Here is a 22,114-nt window from a genome sequence, read left to right as displayed (position 1 = left end):
GAGTGTATGCGGGGGTGAGGATAAAGTCTCTGTCTGTGGCACGGTCCGGCTCAAGCCATGGACCGGCATTGGGCCACATACTGGGGCTTGGCGACCTCTGCTTTAGAGAACCGCTCAAGGCCGTCCTCTCCTGGTTCAAGCCACCGAACCCTGCCATCATTTATAGTTTAGCTAGCTTGTTTTACTATCCATTTTGGTAGTTGTATTTTTTCTTTAATTTAACTAGGATTTGAACAATTATCATTGAGCCCTTGAATGCCTTATCAAAGTTAAGATTGCTTTTAATGTTTACTTGCTTTCAATTATTCAATTGCATTTTAATTACCATTTAACTTTAAGGTTTTTGAATGTTTAACATAGTTCTATTATTTTTAACGTTGAGAGCCACTTTGGGCCCTCTTATTGGGAGAAAGCCAGCCTAGAAATAAAGTAAACAAGCAGATAAAAATGTGGGTTCATGAATTTATTTTTTTCTTCTTCTTGCTTTAATTGTAAACCACTGAGAGTGGTGCTTGGCATTAAGTCAGGCGGTACATAAACATTTTAAACAAACAAACAAACAAAAGATGTCACCCAATGGAAACATCAGGGAACACGCTCCCCCCCCCCGAGATTCGTCTCACCCCCTCACTGGGCATTTTCAAAAACCAGCTCAAGACCTGGTTATATAGAAAGGCCTTCCCTCCAAACACTACGTAATTCTCTCTCTTTATCTATTTTGTTTTGTGTTAATGTTGAAAACTGTTATTTCATATTAATTGTTTTTTATTACGCATTTTGTGAACCACCCAGAGTAGACTATGTCTAAATGGGCGGCATATAAGCTCAATAAATAGATAGATAGATAGATATATAGATAGATAGATAGATAGATAGATAGAGAGAGAGAGAGAGAGAGAGAGAGAGAGAGAGAGAGAGAGAGAGAGAAAGAAAGAAAGAAAGAAAGAAAGAAAGAAAGAAAGAAAGAAAGAAAGAAAGAAAGAAAGAAAGAAAGAAAGAAAGAAAGAAAGAAAGAAAGAAAGTCACTTGACCGGGGTTGGGTGAGGGAAAGGGAGTCAGTCAGTGTGTCATGGAGTTGTGGGTTGCATGCAGCCCCCGAGCCTATTTTTTCTTTCCTGGGGCCTGAAACCACCCCCACCACCCCATTCTCCTGCAAGAAAAATGAAAGAGAACAGCAAAAGCTGGGATTTTAATCCTCCTGAAGACCCCTGCAGTTATGGACTTGCAAGAAAACAGGGCACAAAGTCCTCCAGCACCCCTCGCTAAAACTTTTTAAAAATGTTTCTGCAGCTAGAAACACACTCCTGTCCATTTGTGTTTCCGATGTGCGTCCTAGGCATGCATTTTTCGAGGCGAAGCAGCCCCTGACGGGTCCGAGAGGCATAAAAACGTGGGCCCCGCGTCCTAGCAGAGCCGAAGAAAGGAAGGCCAGGGCGCTGGAGCCTCACAGCCGGTCTCAGCTCTTCAGCCTTCCTGGCGCTTACCTGAAGGGCAGAGGCACTGGAAGCGACCCAGCAAGTCCAGACAGGAGGCGCCATTATGACAAGGCTGGCTGAGGCATTCGTTGACGTTGGATTCACAGCGGGAGCCCGTGTAGCCCTCGGGACACCGGCAGCTAAAAGAGCCGAGTGTATTATGGCAGCTTCCACCGTGTTCGCAGGGGTCCGCGCCTGGCGAGGGAGCAAGAAGGAACCGAAAAGGGAGAGACACATTCAGCCGTCTCCCAAGGTCATAAATGTCACTGCCAGACCACATAGTGTTCTGCTTAAGCTAAGCTAAAGGGGAGCCCCAAAATATGACTTTTTTGGACTACCAGTCCCCAAAACCTTTGGCCAACATGGCCTGTTCGAATCAATTTAACCTTGCATGCTGCCTTTAGGAGGTATGGCTGGGAGGAAGCTTTCTGGGCTGGGATGACCATCACTCTGTCCAGCAGCAACTAATTGCTCAGTGGTTTAGGTCTCTGGCTTGGGAGTTCGATTCCCCACTGTGCCTCCTTGACCGGGGCTAGACTTGATGATCTAGAGGGTCCCCTCCAGCTCTACAATTCTGTTATGATGATCATTGTTGTGCCATGCCTCTGATTTCAAAAAGACTCCACCTCTCTTCTCCCTCTTTATGTTTTAGTTTGCTGATGGTTAGAGTGCTGTAAGAATGCAGTCTGCAGGAGTCTGCTGGAAGGAGCCCGTAAGTCTGTGGAGGGCTGAAGCTATCATTTTTATTCATTTAAAAATATTTTTTACCCTGACTTTCTCCTTTAAAAGGATCCAAAGTGGCTTACATCATTAAAAGACAGTATTTAAGCTAACACCAGTGACAAATACAAAAAGCATCAAACAAATACCATAATAACAGTCATTTTTGGACATTATGCCATTTTTGATCTGTTCAGAACTGTAAGTAAATGGAACTTTTTATTCTTTCCTTTACCCATGTCTCATTATGAGTTATTGTGACTGTAAGTGCCAGTTGATGAGACAATAAGGGGTGGTCTACTGTGGGGAGCTTTGAAGCTAATTCTGCTCTATATGCCTCTGAACTTCTGTTGTGCAGCTTAGATATTTTTTAACCAAAATTCAAAACTCTCCAACAGACACACACACACCTCCCTCCCACCTCTTGAGGGAGGACAAGCCATGTGCAGGCATACACACATTTCCCTCTTGACTCTCTTCTGTCTTTCCTGCTTCTTCTCTCTCTCTCCATGGGCAGAGAAGAGGAAGCCAGGATACATTCAAGAAATGGGGTGAACAAAGCCTGTTGGCAATATTTTTCATTATTATTATTTTTTTAAAAAACAGACACATTTTTAAAAAATAGTCTAAAACAAAGCTAACAATATGAAGAAGCCTTAGTTAGAATAATTGCCAAAATCCATGACAAGAGACCAAAGTTGTTTTCAAGGGTGTGTATTTCTTTAAAACTTCACAGTGTGGTTGTAACTTCCCAGGTAATGATTAAGACAGGAACTACGTAGTGTTTCCGACCACCAGAAAATGTGGCAAACCACATTTTGAGACCTTTGCTGTCTGTTTTTTAAAATGAAGAAACCACATGCTGAATGTTTCATCCTTTTTTTCTTTTTTTTTTCTTTTTGGTGGTCTAATAAAGACATCAGCTTGCCAGCATTATGTAAGGACCGCATGGTTCTTTCCGGTGGTTATTTTGTGGGGAGGGAGGTCAGAGGTTGTCTGGAGCTCCCTTTTAACCGTGCCCCATGCCAAGGTCTAGCAAACACTCTGATTTCCAGAGTGGCCAGTCAATGCAGAGAGACCCAGGCAAACTTGAATTCCCTGGTGTGAGTTCAAAGCAAATGAATGAGTAAACTCACATTTCCCTCACTGTGCAGCCACATCTTAGGAATTGTAGTCCAAAACGCACAATTTTAGTCCAAAACACACCATTTTTCTATGTTCTGCCAATGCTCTCTACCCCTCACCCACCCCCATCTGCCCTCTGAGGTGACTTCTTCATGCTGTTTAATGGAAGGACTGGTAAAGGTAAAGGTTGCCCTTGACAATTTTTGTCCAGTCGTGTCCGACTCTAGGGGGCGGTGCTCATCCCCGTTTCCAAGCCATAGAGCCAGCGTTTTGTCCGAAGACAATCTTTCCGTGCTCACAGGACCAGTGCGACTTAGACACGGAACGCTGTTTACCTTCCCACCGAGGTGGTCCCTATTTATCTACTCACATTTGCATGCTTTCGAACCGCTAGGTTGGCGGGAGCTGGAAGTTGGAAGGACTGGGCCTGCCTCTAATTATATGGCAGAAAATGAGTAGGCTACCTTTGTTATGAGGCTGACTTTATGATGGGCACCGCCCTTTCTGTCCCCCTTACCCATCTGGCACTCGTTGATGTCTTCATAGCACAGGGCCCCTGCGTAACCTTGCTGGCACGTGCAGACAGCATGGCCAGTCACAAGGTCGGTGTCACAGTGTGCATCCGGATGACACGGGTCACTAAGACAGGCATCGTGAAGGTGGCAAAGCAACCCTGTGGGGCAGAAATGGGTGGTCAGCAGAATGGTCCTGGATGGACGCTGGTTCCTAAAAGTAAAAAATAGCCCCTCCCGCCACATACTCCAGTGCTTCCTAAAATGAATAAGCAGCATTGCAAACATGCATACTAGAGCCTTGGCTACAGTGTCGCCTCCATCACTAGTATTGCAGTGACATCATGGAATGTTCATAAACATTTCACGTTCTAAAGGTGCTAAAATGCCATTTATGGAATATTAAATGCAAAGTGTACACGATACTCTGTACTGTCGCTTTTCTCCATGTGAGGTCTCCACAACTACAAAAAAGGCTGACACTGAGGCTGAGTGGGGATTTAAACCTTGTTTTCCAGAGTCGTAGTCCATCACTCTATCCACTACACCACACTGGGATTCCCCAGCATAACTTAGCATATGAAAATTTGGCATGAAGTTCTATTTTGGGGAGTGTTGATGTTGGCAATGGGAATTGACTACCACGAAGTAAATAGCTGCTAAATTTAGGTAGGTTCCTTTAATAGCCAAGGGATCTCTTTTGCATATACAGTAGTTCACTTCACCAGGAAGACAATGGATCATTAAGGAAGTTGTGCACATCCTAGCTTCTTTGTTTATCATTATCCTTGGAGGCTGGAGTGTTCAGCTGCCCTTTGATGCTGTTATGACGTTTAGCTGTTTTATTTCCAATCCCTTTCCTAATATTGAATTTGCAGGTTTCTCAGCTGCACAAAACTCAGGGATCCTGACCCACAGCCATTCTGGAGATCTTTCCTCCTTTCATTCCGAACCTGCCAAGAAACACTGCTGGATTCTCCACCTCCCTTCTCTAGAAGCACTGAGAATGTCTTTCTAGAGAAAAGTAAAATTTGCGGAAGTATCTTTTTTTAGACTACTGTTTCCAGAATCCCTCACCCAACAAGGTGCTATGGGCTAAATATCTTGGTGTAGAGGTAAGGAGCCCCACATACACAAGGGCCAAACCTGGCCCTTGGATTTATTTATTTATTTAAAATATTTTTATCCTGCTTTTCTCCTTTAAAAAGAACCCAAGGCGGCTTACATCATGAAAAAGACAATATTTAAAAGCTAAAGTACACAAATATTAAAAAAGAATTATTATATTAAAAACGATAAAGAAAATTTATATAAAAACTTATTTAAAACAACTGAGCACAACATTCAATTTAAAAATCCCTCTCGCAGACCACCAGTCACTGGGGAAAAGCCTGCCTGAGGAGAACGGTCTTTGCCTGCTTGCAGAAGGACAGCAAAGATGGGGCTGGCCTAGCCTCCAGTGGGAGGGAGTTCCAGAGTCTGGGAGCAGCAACAGAGAAAACCCTCTCCTGTGTTCGCACCAAGTGCAACTGTGAGAATGCTGGGACTGAGAAAAAGGCCTCCCCTGATTATTTTACGTAATTCCTGGGCACACTCATAAAGGGAGATGCAGTCCTTGAAATGGCTTGGACCCAAGCCGTTTAAGGCTTTATAGGTTAAAACCACCCATTTCCTGGATGGGCACAACCCCTTCTGCGTGACAGCATCATAAGATGGCTCCCCAGAAATGTCATGCACTTCCCCCCACACACACCGGCTTTGGTTCCATTTTTTATATCTTTGGCCCCATTCATCACAAGCCTGCAGCTCCCAAGAGCTTGTCCAAAATTGAATTCAGCCCCCCAAGGCTAAAGGGTGTCCCTCCCCTTTGGCTTAGTGGATTATAGTGGAGGGAGGGTGAGCCAAGCATCTGTGCATCCTTTTTACCTGTCCAGCCAGGGAGGCAATGGCAGGAATACGAACCCACTCCATCCTGGCAGGTGCCCCCATTGCTGCACTGGTGCCCCACACAGTCATCTGGGTTCACTTCGCAGTATTGCCCTGTGTAGCCTGTAGGGGGAGACCGTGAGACAAAATAATTTAGTAGATTTACTAGTGTCGACCAGTTGGGGGAGCTCAAGGCTGACCAAAAATATTTTACTCCCTAAAGCAGGGGTCAGGGAACTTTTTTACCTTTTACCCCTCAAAAAATTTATACAGTATATGTATATACATTACCCCCCCCCCTTGGCTCTTGCTGTCCACAGCCAACCCCCCCCGCCCGCCCCTGCACTCGCCCGGGACCTGCCGCCGCCACCCGGGCAGCCAGTCTGGAGCCGCCACACCACCAGGAAAGCGCGTCATTATGCCCAGGATTTTCATTTTTATCCCATTTGGGGTAATTTACCCCTGTTCCCTGACCACTGCCCTAGAGCAAAAGACAAGAAGGCCCTCGCTTCTGGACAGTGTACAGAAGACAACTAAACTGGAAGTGAGGTTGTGCTTCAATACTAGCAACAGAATAGTATTCACTGCAATGTGATTGTACTTTCAGAAATTCCTTCCTTCAGGTGCCTTAAAAGGGCCCAGAATTTCTTGACCAGCATTGCTGAGGAAGGCGCTGTCTGTCTCCCTCATCCACTGACTCCCAAAAAGGTCAAAAACCAGCAAGGCTTCCAGAATCTGGGGAAAGTGGCCAAGAAGGAAGGCTCTCTCCTGTGTCCCCACCAAATGCCACTGTGAGAGTGGCGGGACCAAGAGAAAGGCCCATTTTAAATCAATGGGATTTAGAGAAGAGTTGACTTAATTGATTTAATTTCCCTACTCTAGTGTAATCTACTACACTAAGCAACTGGATTTAGGCCGGAGAGTGATACCAGTCTGATACAACTGGAGATCCTCCTTCTCTGCAAAGAAATGCATCTGATTTATCTCCAAAATCCAAATTTTCCAAGTTCCAATCAGGACTTTCCTGCCCTAACTGGTGGTGGGAGAGGCTTAACTCCTTGCCAATATGGAAGTAAGGTCCGGAGCAGTTTTTGCATCTTCGCATGCTGCTCGCTTAGGTTCGGCTGGGAGGGACCTTCCAGGTTATTTTATGAATGAATCAGAAATTTCTGGGACTCGTGTTTAGGGGAACCCCAACGTGTAAACCCCCTGTGCCTGGTTCCTTACCTGGGAGGCAGAGGCAGCCGTGGTATCGCTCGTCCACATCGTGGCATGTGCCCCCATGGAGGCAGACCTCCGAGGAGCAGGGCCCCAGGCGGTACTGGCAGAGCGGGCCAGACGAACTGGGCGGGCAGAGGCAGCGGAAGGAGCCGATGTTGTTCACGCAGGTGCCCCCGTTGAGGCAGGGGCTGGGGTTGCCGAAGCACTCGTTGACATCGCGTTGGCAGGTATGCCCTTCGAAGCCTGCCCGACACTGGCAGACAATGACAGGGTAAGTGATGACACACGTCCCGCCGTTGGCGCAAGGGTTGGCAGGGCAAAAATCCATGAGCTGGCAGTTCTTTCCTGGAAAGAGACCAAAGCAGCTTCAGAGGCAAGGCTGCTCACTGGCTAGCGAGCGCCTTTCTCCTCTGGCCCAGAGAAGACAGGGTGAAAAGGTCAATCTAATCCAGCATCCTGTTTCCAACATCTGGATACCTCCCGGAAGCCCTCAAACAGGGCCGGGAGGGGGAGTTGAAGGCCACAACCGTCCACTATTGGGATGGCTGTCTCCATAGCAATAATATTCCACAGCATGGGATCTCCGATCATGAAGGGCTTCATTCAGTTTTCAGAGAGCTTGCAAATATTAGTTATCTTTTTGGACAACAACTCCCCTCCATCATCTTCTATCCAGAATGGCTCCCGGCCATCAATCCCCAGGAAATACAATCTGTAACAACCACTGTCTTCGCTCCTTCCCTGTCTCTAAATTCAAAGACAGCCATGCCTCTCTGCTAACAGCTCTTCTCTCCCTTAATCTCTGTTGAAAGCAGTGAACAAGTTGGGACCTGTAGCTCAAAGTATCCATGTCTGGTTAGTTTGTTGTTTGATCTGTTCAGACCTCTAAGTAAACAAACCATTTTATTAATTATACCTTTTTGATCCGAAGTGCCCAAACGGGGTGGGGTGGGGGGACGCAGCAGGCCATAGTCGTGGCAGAAGTGGTGGCAGCGGAAGTAATGGTGGAACGGGGAATCCTGGGCATGGAGGTGCCTCCAGAACCCACTCCAGATCTACCTCCAGTCAGCCCCAACCCCTGCCAGCGCCAGCTGCTCTGGATCCTGGCCCGCCGCCTGTCACCAGCTCCGCGACTGCAGCCACCTCCTCAGGTTTGGCTGCCAGGGGCAGCGATCCGACAACTTATGGCTTGCGTGCCCGCCGAGAGGGCTCTGCATGCCAACTGTGGCATGCGTGCCATAGGCTCGCCATCACTGACTTATACTATTAATGCCTCAGAGTGAGTTATTGCAAATGCAACTACCCGTTGACAAGAGAAAAGGGGTGAACTGATCTGCATCAACTGGAATCAAACGTCAATGTTTAGAATTCTTTGCCTGAGGGAACAAAACGTCTGAGGAGAGCCCTCCATATCCCAGGCTCTACTTCATCTGCCAGACTGTAGCCCTAAAGAGAGAGGCAGGTGTGTGTGTGTGTGTGTGTGTGTGTCTGTGTCTTGTGTGTGTGTGTCTGTGTCTTGTGTGTGTGTGTGTGTGTGTGTCTTGTGTGTGTGTGTGTGTGTGTCGTGTGTGTGTGTGTGTGTGTGTGTGTGTGTGTGTGTGTGTGAGAGAGAGAGAGAGAGAGAGAGAGAGAGAGAGAGAGAGAGAGAGAGAGAGAGTATCTTCTGCATTTACCCTACCTGTCCATCCTGATCCACACAGGCATTGGTACTGTTTCTCAGAGACCCTTTGGCACAATCCGCCATGTTGGCACGGGGAAGGGAAGCATGGATCTTCAAGGCTTCCCTGGCACTGCTCCCCAGTGAATCCGGCGGGGCACAGGCAAGTGTAGCCAGGAGGGACTGGGGGATGAAGGGCCTGGAGGAAGCAGGTGCCTCCATTCTGACATCGCTCAGGTTTGCAGGGGTCCACAAACTGGCACCGGTCTCCCACGTAGCCAGGGAGGCACCTGTCAAGGAGAATCAACAAAGGAAAAAGAGGGACTCACTCCCCAACTCTGCAAAATCGTTTCTTGAGTTGTGCCAGAGCTAAAGTCATTGGACCTGTTCTCCAATTTAGAAGTCCATCCATCCATCCATCCATCCATCCATCCATCCATCCATCCATCCATCCATCCATCCATCCATCCATCCATCCATCCATCCATCCATCCATCCATCCATCCATCCATCCACCCCCTGCCTTTCCCCTTTAAAAGGACCCAAGGCATTTAATGATGTAATGATGTGGATTACATCATTAAAATACAACATTTAAAGCTTAAAAACAGTAAGCACACAAATACTTAAAAGGATCAAGCAAATATCATACTAAAAAAAAAAAAAGTAAACAAAAGGAAGGCCCAAAACTCATTCAAAGCAGTCAGGCCCAGCCAGGCATTCAAAAAAAAAAAAAAATCCCCTCAGGCAGTCAGTCATTAAGGGAAAGCCTGCCTGAGGAGAAAGGTGCCACAATCATCAGTCATCACCACCGCAGGAACATCCGTTGTGGTGAACCACACTGCATTTTAATGGCCAAGGCAGCTGTGTGGAGACCCCCTGGAGAGTCCAATGGGGGGGGCTTCCTCCCACCAGGAAGTTCCCCACCCCTGGAGTGAGAAAAGAATAGGGCAGGATAAAAAGCAACCCCATTAAGACTGAGTCACGGTCTGCATTGTTCGTTTCTTGGAAGAACACACTTCCCTGGGAACCTGATCCTCTTTCATGTCAGGGCCTCCATCCCAGTTCTTTTAAAAAACAGTTATTTCTTGTATTTTGATGATGCCACTCATCCTTCCAAGGTGGTGGGAGATCAGCAGCTGGACTGTTTTTTTGTTTTTACAGCCCAAAATGTCTAGGGTTCAGTGTGTAGAAGATTCTCCCATTGGGCTGGGAAAAGCCCCACATCTGAAAACCCGGACTGAGGGTCATCCGCTAGACGGAGGGGGTCTCCTCAGGGGTGTGGGACTCTGAAAGCGGCACACAGCTGCCACGGCCACAAGCCTCCTTCTCATTGCCGTCACCCGGCCACGTGTGTAGCCCAGTCACTCGAAGGGTGGATGGAGCAAAGAAGGAGCCTTGAGATGCCACAATGGGAACTGTTGAAGCCCCAAGTTTGGTCCCTGTTGATCTTCTCCTTCCCAGAGCAGTCTAAGCTGCCTTCTCTCTGCACCCCATCAAAAATAAAATCTGGCGCACCTTTCTGGGAAAAAGACATTGGGATCCTGGAAACTTACAGGCACGTAAAGGTTCCATTGGAGTCCCTCCGACAGGACCCTCCATTCTTGCATGGGTCTGTGATACAGGAGAGGCCTGGGAAAGGAGAGAGAGAGAGAGAGAGAGAGAGAGAGAGAGAGAGATTCTTTAGTGATGCTATCAGCATTTTTGATGGGCAGGGCCCCATTTCTTGAAATCAGAAGAGGGGGGGTCTGTGGGTGTGTCCGGTTGGCTGCTCAGAGGCAGTAATTCTGGCTCAACTTTTAAAAAAAAGTAAGTGAAGTCCTACACATACTGCATATAAAGAACAAAGGGCATTAAACGGCAACTCTGCAATGACCTGTATTGAAATAATGACCACTGTACTGTATTTAAAGTAACCAGTGGGTGGAGGTCAATAGGCCGAGAAGGTAACCAGGTGGGCTTGGGCATCAGGTCTATCTTGATCTTTGCAAGTAATTCCTCATTTGCTGAAATCCTGTGACACAGTTACACAAAGGGCGTAAACTAAGAAATTCCATGGACATGACCTGTTGCACATGGAGCTGCCCGTAGATAATGTCTACGGGCATTTATTAACTTTTGGCAATTCACTTGTGAAATTCCTGCCATTAGTGTAACTGAGCAACAGGATTTCAGCCGTTTATCACTTCTTCTTGAGATCACTCCTTACTTCTGGAAAAATGTCTACTTCATTCATTCATTCATTCATTCATTCATTCATTCATTCATTCATTCTCCTCTTGACCAGCAACAGACGGCTGGCTATCTCCATGTGGACTTTTAGCACACATCTAGAAGTTATTTCTAAAGGCTTTTACAATCAAGTCTAAGCTTCCCCCCCCCCCGGTTTATCCTGAATAAAGGGATTCCTTTCCACCACAGGCCTTTCCATCACATTCCTCTTGACCTCCCTCTTTCCTCTTTACTGTTTTTGTTTTGCGTTTCATGTAATGTATTGTAGTGTTTTTATTAATTAGAATTGTCTATTTATATTGTTACTGTATTATTTTACTGTTGTTAGCCGCCTAGAGTGGTCCTCACCGACCAGATAGGCGGGGTATAAATTAAATAAATAATAATAAAATAATAATAATCCCCCCCTTCCCAAGTCTAAACTACCACAAGCATCCAGGGAGATTATTTCTAATTTATAGTTCTCAGCTCACCTTAATAGCTTCTTGCTTTCTTTTAAAATATTTACTGGAAATTCATACACACTTTTCCAGTGATTGAACACACTGGTAGACTTACGTTGGGTGGATCATCAATAAACATAGATCTCTTGGACAATAGACAAGGTGATCAAGCTGGTCCAGGGCTATGTCATTTTAGGCGGGAACAACACATGATTGCAAGTTCCTCCAGACAAAAACAAGGAAGCATCTTGCCTGTAAAAACCAAGCATGTCAGGCAGAATAATTCTACCTTAGCCTGCATAGTTTCCAAGTCTCCTGAGATGTTTGCTTTCTTTATGCAGGGTGTTTTTGTTTGTTTGTTTTTTTGTACTTTGAAGGAAGAACAATTCAGCCACACAACAGTCCAAAATGGCATCGTTCCAAAAATTAGTTTATCATATTGTTTGCTCTTTTGTGAGACACGGGAAGAGAGGAAGGAGTAACCCCCCCCTCCAATGAGTTGACGTAACAGGGATGGTAAAGATCCCACCCTTCATTCAATGAAAGCATGGACACATCATTTATCATGTTCAATGAGTAAACTTATACACACACCCAATGTGATGCAGTGGAGAGAGTACTAGACCAGGACTCAGAGGACGTGCGTTCAAATCCATGCTCGGATCTGAAAACTCACAGGGGTTGGTAGAAATGGTAAATCATTCCTTGAATATATCTCATCTACTGAAAACCATATTAGGACCAGCTTAAATTGCAAGCCGCTTGACAACACTTCATACAACATTTTGAAGGAATATACAACAAATACATTTTGCAGCCTTCCTTCTACAAACACAATGAGACAGAAACATTTACACACACCCAAACACACGCATGGCCTGAAAGATCCATAGGCAATATAGCTTCCACCTGGATGCCAACTATTCAACCTGATCCTGTAGTTGTGCTTTATTTATTACTTACATTGATTTTTAAAAACTTACACACTCCCCAGCTGGCCAAAAAAATACAAAACAGTCAGTAAAAGAGCAGTCTGAATAAAATAACAGCCAATTCCAACATTAACAATAAAAAATCCCAAAAATTCCCCCTATGTGCCATCAAGTGAGAGCCCACTTAGAGGAGCCCTAACTGGGCTTTTAAGGTAAATGAGACATTTAAGGTCTCACCAGTTCCATTCCCCAACCAGTTTCCATAACTGAGGTGGGATTCGAACCCAGGTCACCTCTAAATCCTAGTCCCTCACTCGAACTGCTACTACAGTGGGCAATCCCTTAAAAATATTAAGGTGATTTAAACCCAGCCGTAAAATGCCTTTGTGGTAATTAAAAAAGGGATGATAGCTGTCAACAAGTGTCTGCCCATCACTCCATATCAAGCCCCTGTTTATTTATCTATTTAACTTATATACTGACCCAATACCAACAGTGTGATACACACTCTCTGGCGGTTAACAACCAGAACAGGTAAAATGCAAACAGCACGACAATAATTATAAACAAACAAACAGTAAACAATAAAATAAATCCACATGACTTGCCATAAGTAAATAAACAAATCTAAACTAGAGTTGGAGATCAAAGGATGCCCATTAATAAAAGACATGCTCCCTGTTAAAGGTTGGTTGGAAAGTTGGCACTCACAGCTCCCAACCCTGAGACCATGGAGCAGGTAGCCACATTCCACCTGCTGGCTTCCTTCTGCTTACCTTGAGTGAGTGGAATCAATGCCAGGAGCAGCAAGTGCTTCATCCTGTTTGCAGACCCTCACTTCACCCGGCAAACCGCCCCCCCCAGTCTGTCAGTGACCCTGGAAGAAAGAACCCAGGCATCCAGAGGAGGGGCTCAGATGAAAAGCTGAAGAGCCTGGAAAGAAGCAGATCCAAGAAAACACTAGCCCACCCGTTGCCCAGCCCATGGAACCCCCTAGATCTGCAGGCGAGTGGTAGGATTCTGCAATTATTTCCTCCTTTGTTCCTCCTTTTCCCCACCCACCGACCCTGTAAAAGAACTAAGCATATCCTGGCCTTCATTGTCAAAGGCTTCCTGCCCCATACAATGCTTGGGAGGAGAAAGATTTCCTGTTACTCAGGGAACTTTTGTCAACATGCAAAAAAGGGTTGGGAGAATATTGGGGTGAGGGGTGGGGTGGGCATTGGGAGTGGATGCACCAGCATCATCATCAGCACAGTGAAACATCAGCACTTGGAAATGTTAACTATTTAGGACTACAAACCCCCAAATCCCCAGCCTATACTGGCTGGAATGTGCCAAGAGCTGTCGTGCAAAAAAGTAAAATATCCAGTGACTGGTGAAGGTGCAATTAAGAAGTTGCAGCCATTGTAAATTAATATCTCAAACAGAGGGAACACATGTTCTTATCACAGAGGAAGCTAAAACTGTGATTTCTGAGGCCTGGGTTCAAGTCTTCACTCCAGCTGGATGCAGTGCAGTAAGTATTCTGAGGTGCTTTGAATTGCTCGCATTCCATTCTCAATGAATTCCGAGAGCAAAATCTGAAACCAAGGGGCTAGTCCTCATGATATTGTAAAGCTGAGTTCTTGTAAAGCCACACAACCGGGCAGATGGGTTGGGAACCCAGAGCTGCTTCTGAGCTGCCTGACTGTGGAAAGATGCACAAAGACAGACTGGACAAATGGGCCCAGACTCCAGGGAAAACCTAACGTAATAAAGTAATGTATTCCCAAAGGCTTTCACGGCCAAGATCCGATGGTTGTTGTAGGTTTTTCAGGCTGTCTGGCCGTGTTCTTGAGGTTTTTCTTCCTAACATTTTGCCAGTCTCTGTGGCTGGCATCTTCAGAGGAGAGGACTCACAACTCTCGCTTTGCTCTGTTGCAGTTTGTGGGATAGTGGAGTATTTATAGCTGTTGGATCAGCTTCTGTCCTTTTCAGGAGGTTGGGTGATTATGGTAATCAGCATGTTTTTTGTTGTGGGTGTATTGTTGTGATCTGTCACTGTGATTGATGGGTGTCATTAGCTACTCCTTTGTGTGCAGTGATCCCCGGGCCTTGTGGCTGGGTAAAATTTGTTGACCTTTTGCAGGCTGTATTTTTTCAGTACTGGGAGCCAGGCTTTGTTGAGTTTTAGACTCACTTCTTTTTTGTTGAAGCTCTGCTGGTGTTTGTGGATTTCAATGGCTTCCCTGTGTTGTGTAACATGATGATTGCTGGTGTTGTCCAGTACTTCTATATTTTGAAATAGAATTTCATGTCCAGCTTGTTTCAGGGCATGTTCAGCTAGGCTGGCCCTATCTTTGCTGTCCTTCCGCAAGCGAACAAAAACCTTCCACTTCAGGCAATTTTTTCCTCGGTCACCAGCTGTCTAAGAGGGGGGATGTGTTTTCCAGCCTTCCCTTCCAGTTTTTTTTAATAGTGTTTAATATTGTAAACCTCCTTGTGTCCTCTTGAAAACAAATGCAAGGTATTAATTAATTAATTAATTGATTGATTGATTGATTGATTGATTAATTAATTAATTAATTAATACAATTTACATGACACGTAAGGAGGTGTTTCCAAGTTATCCGTTGCTGCTGGAGCTTGTCGAAAGCTCACTGCCAGTCAAAGGGGACTTTTATCTGCACTGCCCCTCTCCAGGCCTTGGGCTGCTTTTCCTCGGGCTTGTGTAGCAAGAAGGCTCAGGAGCCATGAGGGTGGTGCTCCACCCGCTGCCTTGCTCCAGATGGCCCAGCGGGCCCAGGTGTATGCAACCAGTGGGATTTTCCCCAGTCCCATCACTCACTCCTGGCTTTTTAAGAGACAGTGTTGCAAAAGCACAACATATCCACAGACACTGTCACATTCAAAGCAAGCCCTCAGCACCATCTAGGAGGGTGGAGAGATGGGGGGGGCTATCTTGCCTTCAAAGCTGCCTCACACACACAACCATTTTTTTTATTTTATCCTTGCTCACTCTGAGAGTCGTTTCCCCTTTCTGGTGACCCTGCGAACTTGCCTGTTCCTGAACAGACATTTATCTTCTTCTCCCAATAGTAGGACGGGTCTGATCATTTCCCAAGCTCGTCCTGTTTATCTGCTTCTTCCTCAGTTTATGTTAGAAGCACAGAGATCAAACATACCTACTCCATTTCAATCCAAGGAGAAGAACTCTGTTGCTTAGCATGTTCACTGGCGCTCGAATAGGTCTGTTTGAACCAGGGGGGATTGGGAGAGTCAACTCCTCCACAAGATCCATTCATGCAATGGGCCTACTCTAGATGGGACTTACTATACAGTATATACACTAAAAACAAGTACAACTGGAGTAGCCCGATCACAGCTACCCTTGCTCAGAGTGGTATTTGTTTGTTCTTTTGAAATATTTCTGTCCTCATTGTTTTTAGCTTTAAATACTGTTTTTCAGTGATGTAAGCCACCATGGGTCCATTTTAGGGAGAATAGCAAGAAAATCAATCAATCAATCAATCTCCGCTGGTTAAATAGGCCTATTCCAGTGCTGCTTAGGCTAAGCAACGAGATTTTTAGCCAACATCTCCTAAACCAGAGGATTTCCAACATTGTCTTTTAAGGAAAACATTAAGGAAGGAAGCTCCACAAGGTTCTTTAAAAAGAATTTACTCTGTTGCTACTGCAGAAAAGAGGGGTGGATGCATCTGGAGCTTTCCCTTGCCTCTCATGTAATTATTTAAAGTACAGTGGTGCTGTACTTTATCGCTTGACGACGATAACCCGTTCCAGCAAAATCACTGTTAAGTGATATCGTCGTCAAGCGAAAGAAAAAAACCATTGAAATGCATTGAAAACCGGTTCAATGCATTCCAATGGGCGAAATAACTCATCATCCACTGAAGATCCTCCACAGGGGAAGCCATTTTCAGTCGCCGTCTTCCGGAAATAGGTCCAGAAAATAGCAGGCGGCCATTTTGAAACCCGACGATCAGCTGTTTTTGATCGTTGTAATGCGAAGAATCGGTTCCCGAAGCAGGGAACCGATCGTCGTGAAGCTGATTTCCCCCTTTAAAACATTGTTTTGCGATAGCAAAAACCTCATTGTGAAGCAATTTTGTCGTGGAGCAGGGTAATAGTTAAGCAGTCTTGCATGGAAATATGTTGGTATATTTCAGCATTTTTCTCCTCGTTCGAAGTGTACACATAGTCTCCATGTCCACCACCACCACTTCTATTTTATCTTCTATTTCTTCTTTTTGTATTTCATTCTCTTTTTTTTAAAACATTTTTTAAGAAATCAGGATAAACAAGGTCTCTTAAATGAAGGGTTATGTGGCAACGTTTTTCAAGCGAATAAAACTCATTTCCCAGCATATCTCTTTATTTTGTCCCTCCCCTTTCAGAGTACAGCTGTTTCCAATTTCTTTTGGCCCCACAGCTGTATATTCAACCTCCAGAATGGTCCCCAAAAGCAAGCAACTTTGTTGAGCTATCCAGTTCCAATAATCTTTGTTTCTACCAGGAGCAGCTCTTTTGCAAAGCTAATGGATCTTAAGGGCCCATTCAAGACCAAGAACCTTTTCATATACTTTGCTGTTGAAGAAAGTCAGCACACACAAGAGAACGTTGCTGGAACTACCACCCTGTGTAATATGAGGATTGCAGCCAAGTTCGGAAGGAAAAATAAAGCTATGATGGGGAAGAGGGTGGCACATGATCTCACTTCCTTACTAATCCTTACAAAGTCTTGGCACTGTGCAATGTAGCTCGATTACACCAGTGGATTTAAAAATCCCTTTGCAGCATCCTCTTTTCTTTCCCTGCATTTTGCAACTCTTTGCTGTTGTAATCATCGCCATCATAATCTTCATCTTAGAACTGCAGAGCTGGAAGGGATCTTATGTATGGCTCACGGAGTGCAGCCTTTTCAAGGAGACACAGTGAGGAATCAAACTCCCGACCTCAGGCTCAGATACCTAAAACACTGAGCTATCCAGAAGTATTCTAGCTGTTCCCAGTGATTCTCCCTCTCATGATGCAAAGACCAACTTGACTTTTGTGAAAACTATTTTATTATTATTATTTTTAAATGTGTACCATCGTTTGTGGCTTCTTTTAGATCTCTTACTCATCTTGGTCCATTAAAAAAAAAAGCAAAGGGAATTTGCAATCGTGGTTCCATTGCATCTCCCTGCTGGACAACACAGGGATATGTTTACAAATCCCTATGTTATGCCTGCAAATTCACAACAGAAACACATCTAAAAAAACTCCCACACAAATGAAAAAAGTGTCAGAACACTTGGATTCCCCTTGACACTCTGCCACTGTTCACAAAGTGGCTATTGTAGGGGCAAAAAATAATAATAATTCGTTGAGGAAGACAGCTAGATTCAGATACATTTACAAATTCCAGCCTATAAATCATTGGTTCTTAACCTTGGGTTAATCAGGAGTTTTGGACTGCAACTCCCAGAAGCCTTCACCACCAACTGTGCTGGCTGGGGTTTCTGGGAGTTGCAGTTCAGAAACATCTGAGTAACAAAGGTTAAGAACCACTGCTATAAATGAAGGTTTTACCTGGGACGACTTCTTAGCACACTATGTGTATAAATACATTGGCTTCCACCATTGTTTTTGAGGACATAATTGTCAAGAAACTGACCCATGAAGGCAACCCCACTGTTATCTCACTCCTAGCCGTTCTAAGAATGCCCTGTGAAGACCCAGCCCAACTCTCCTGAGTCCCAAAAGCATGGGGTATACACTGGGATTGAAGATATGGAGGCAGTGACAGATTTAACTTTCTTGGGCTCCATGATCACTGCAGATGGTGACAGCACCCACGAAATTAAAAGACGCCTGCTTCTAGGGAGAAAAGAGATGACAAACCTAGACAGCATCTTAAAAAGCAGAGACATCACCTTGCTGACAAAGGTCCGCATAGTCAAAGCTATGGTTTTTCCAGTAGCGATGTATGGAAATGAGAGCTGGACCATAGAGAAGACTGACTGCTGAAGAATTTATGCTTTTGAATTGTGATGGTGGAGGAGGCTCTTGAGAGTCCCCTGGACTGCAAGGAGAACAAACCTATCCGTTCTGAAGGAAATCAACCCTGAGTGCTCACTGGAAGGACAGATCCTGAAGTGAGGCTCCGATACTTTGGCCATCTCATGAGAAGAGAGGACTCCCTGGAAAAGACCCTGATGTTGGGAAAGTGTAAGGGCAAGAGGAGAAGGGGACGACAGAGGACGAGATGGTTGGACAGTGTCACCGAAGCTACCAACATGAATGTGACCCAACTCCGGGAGGCAGTGGAAGACAGGAGGGCCTGGCGTGCTCTGGTCCATGGGGTCACAAAGAGTCGGACACGACTTAATGACTAAACAACAACGAACGCCTTAGTAGGACCTAGTTATTTGGGGAAAAGAAAGTGGACTTCCAACCTAAGCAAGTATTTCTGATTGCAGCTGCCGACGTATAGTTTTAAGCTGGTTTAAACTGGATGACGTCATAAATAAAAATGATTTTTAAAAAATAAAACCCTAGGTTTATCCCCATTGGGATTGCTGCCGGGCTTTATCCTAATTAATGGGCACTATGGGTTCAAAGTAGATATTTTCTGCTTATTGTTTGACTTTTAATTGTTCTTAAAATTGTGTTGCTTTGAACTAATCTTTTTTTGTTTCTACTATCATTATTATGATATGAATCTCTAAGTCTCCTCTTTCTTGCTCCTGCAGGAATGGCAGCTTCGCCTCTGAAAATGGGAAGGCAGTCGCCCTTCTGCTTAAGGCAGGTGCTCTGGGCATCCTCCTCCTCACAGCCTCTGTGTAGCGAGTACCCAGCCCCCAGAGCGATTTCAGATGGTTGTGCCGCAAGGACAGCTCAATCTTATCAAAGTCCTCTGGGCGTCCAAAAGGCAGGAAGTGGCTTCGCTTCTGCTGAGTCCTATGTCCTGGCTGGATTAATTTAGGCAGAGCCTGTTTCAAGAAGAGTGAGGCGCATTGCCAAGAGAATCTCATCATGGCAGGGATGGCTTCCAGGCACACCTCCATATGTTTCTTTTCCAGGTGGCGCATCATCTTGTCCAAGACTTCAGGCTGCAGCTTGAGAAGAACCCAGGGTTGACATGGGGAAGATGTCACCAGTGCCTTGGGTTTCCTTGACTCACATTGTGGGCCTTCAATACTCGCCATCTCTGGGCAGATCAGCCTGAGAGAGCTGAGGACTCTCCTGGGCAAACACCATTGCTTGTGAATGGCTCTCTTTGCCACATTTCTTTCTCGTTCTTGTATGGTGGTATGACTCAGGAAGGAGAGCTGAGCTGGGAAAACAGTCACATCCAGGTATCCGGGTGTTTTCACATTGGGCAGTGTTGGGAAAAGGCGGCGCAGGGATTTCTGAACAAGCATGGGCGTTCCCCATACGTGATGCAGCTTCTTCCTTCTCACATGCCACTCAGGCTCAGCCCGCATTCCCCGGTCAAGAAAGGGGGTCTCTGTGGAGGTGAAGTCAAATGTGGTGCCCTTGCTGGGTATGGGAGGACAGCGTAGCTGAAACTTGCCATCTTTGAAGAGACGAGAGAGAGACTTACTGTAGAGAGTGGGCAGGCCCAATCTGGCAGTCACATTTTTGTGAATGATGTTGAATTCAATACGAACCAGGACGCCTGCCTCCACAAAAGCAAGCTCTTGGCATCGTGGCTGCTGGGCCTTCAGCCCAAGGGGGATAACTTTGGGAAGGCCATGCTGTTTCCTCATCTGGTTTCCAGTTGCCTGAGAGAGATGAAACAGAGGGTCAACTAGTTCCTTCTGGACCTCAAAAGCTTTTTTGGCTACATGACTTCTCAGTGATGAATGTTTGCTTTGTTCTATGTGCCTCTTCCCAAAGAGGTTTGGTGACTCCCTAGAAGGCGGCGTCTTCATAAGCTTGTTCTCCTCGAGAGACACTGAGGTCTTCTGGCTGCCTCTGGACTTTCTGGTCCTCCTCTTCACAACGATGTCCCACTTTAAGGTCCCTTGTGTGGCATCTCTAATGTTCGTGATCACAAATGCAGATCTCTGTGATGGGAGATTGCCAGATTGGAGATGGGTCACTGCTGAGGCTTCTCAGGAGAAATGGAGGAGGTGCTTCTCTGGTTTCTGTGGAAGAGATTTGTCCCAGTGAGCTTCATCTTGGCTTTCCAAGGAACGGCCGCTCTCGCTGAGACTGGAAACCTCCTCTTGGTCTTGCTAGCCAAGGGAGGTTTTACAGTTTCTGAAATGGATGAGCTACATGTTGTAGAGCCCATCAAGTCTAAACATACAGCGTTACCCAGGCGTTCCTTCCCCAGTCAGTATTGTTGCTGGTGTCTTTCTGCATTGACTGCTGAATGTTGCTCATATTATTGTTTGGTTTTTAATTGTCTTTATTAACTAACTCTCTCCCTGGTTCTTCACCTTATCCAGGCCAAACATGCACACACCTTATATTCCTTCTACAGTAAGAGATGTTACTCTTGTTGCTGTTTGTTCGTTGTTATTAATAAGCTTAGATCTCTTTTTAGGTAAAGGAAGTTATATCCCTAGTATTATGTACAAGTGGCTAGAATTTTATACTTTTGACATAATTGCTTTTTGGAATGTATACTTTTCAAATTTAAACTGTCTCAATAAAAAGAGACTTAAGAATATATGAATGAGTCTTGTACTGCCCAATTGTCAGGCTCAGAAGCAGGAATAAAATCAGTGAAGCTATCTGGAAAATCTTTAAGGGGCAAATAAATTATCTGAGTTCCACACTAATAAATGAAATTGTCGAGTTATGGATGGATCTACAGAACTCACTTTTTTTTTAAAAAAGTGTCTATTCGGAGTATTTGGGATTGGATTTAAGAAAGGGATGATTTGTCAGGTGATTTCTCAGACACATGCCATCTATGACCTCAGTTAGGTAAGAGACATCATATATTTCCTAAGGAAACTGCAGTCCCCCAGCGGTCTACCATAAAACACCATCTTGGCCACCATGAAGTAGAGATCCTATACGCTGCCATTGTCTACCACAAAAAGTTGAGAAAATAATCCTGGATAAGCAAAAGCAATGGCAGCTGTTTGAGCCAAAACAATTTCCAGACTACATACTGAGGTGATGCCTTTATAGGGCAAACCAATAGGCAGGGCCGGACTGGCCATCTGGCGTTTCTGGCAAATGCCAGAAGGGCCGATGGTCAGAAAGGCTGGTTCTTGCCTCAGCGCAGAGGTGCTGCATACATCCCTCTATCGGCGGTGCCTGCTGTTCCCGAGCCCGGGCCAGACGCAGCCATTCCCCCGCCCCCGCCGCCAACTGGCCGCATCCCTCCTCCTCCTCGTCGTCCTCCTTCTCTTCCTTGGCGGGAACAGGACGACTGACTTCACGGGAGCCCCTTCGGAGACATGGAGCAGCAGAGCCCCATGCGGGCTTGCGCCGCCTGCTCTGCTCTGCCCTGGCCGCCCGCCGCCCTCGCTACCGTCAGCAGAGAAGGCGAGCCCTGCGGCGGTGGCAACGGCCACTGCCTCCCCTTCTGCTCCGCTCCTCTCCGCTCTCCTCTCGCTGCCGCAGCTTTACAAAAAAGCCGGGCGGGCGCCGCCTTGGCTCCCTTTTGCAGCCAATGGAGGGAGGCGGGAAAAAAGTGGCGACGGCAGCGGGCAGCCGAGCAACCCGCGGCGTCTCCTGGTTCCCCGCTCGGCCCTCTTGGCGGAGCCGTGTGGCGCGCGCGAGCTGCACAGACGGGGTGGGGTGGGGGGCTGTGTGTGTGTGTGTGTGTGTGTGGAGACGCCGACGCCGCCTCACTTTCAACCTGCCGCCCCTGTTCACCTTGGAGGTGCGGGGCTTGCTGAGGTTCGGGCGCGGG

At 46.0% G+C, this 22,114-nt stretch overlaps 1 protein-coding gene across 1 annotated transcript in view; it reads right to left on the bottom strand.

The window, feature by feature from the left end:
• NOTCH4 (notch receptor 4) overlaps positions 1–13,120 on the bottom strand; it is a 47,698-nt gene extending 34,578 nt beyond the window's left edge. Inside the window, exons 1-7 of the mRNA XM_072988613.2 lie at positions 13,020–13,120; positions 10,193–10,268; positions 8,658–8,926; positions 6,986–7,324; positions 5,759–5,881; positions 3,838–3,993; positions 1,485–1,670 (exon numbers count right to left, since the gene is read on the bottom strand). Coding sequence (XP_072844714.2) covers positions 1,485–1,670; positions 3,838–3,993; positions 5,759–5,881; positions 6,986–7,324; positions 8,658–8,926; positions 10,193–10,268; positions 13,020–13,062 — 1,192 coding nt within the window. The 5' untranslated portion in view covers positions 13,063–13,120. The remainder of the gene's footprint in view (positions 1–1,484; positions 1,671–3,837; positions 3,994–5,758; positions 5,882–6,985; positions 7,325–8,657; positions 8,927–10,192; positions 10,269–13,019) is intronic.
• Between the last annotated feature and the right edge of the window lie 8,994 nt (positions 13,121–22,114).

This window comes from Pogona vitticeps, chromosome 2, assembly GCF_051106095.1.
Source record: "Pogona vitticeps strain Pit_001003342236 chromosome 2, PviZW2.1, whole genome shotgun sequence".
NCBI classification, from domain to species: domain Eukaryota; kingdom Metazoa; phylum Chordata; class Lepidosauria; order Squamata; family Agamidae; genus Pogona; species Pogona vitticeps.
Note: the sequence above shows the minus strand (reverse complement) of the source record. Positions and strands in the feature narration are given on the sequence as shown.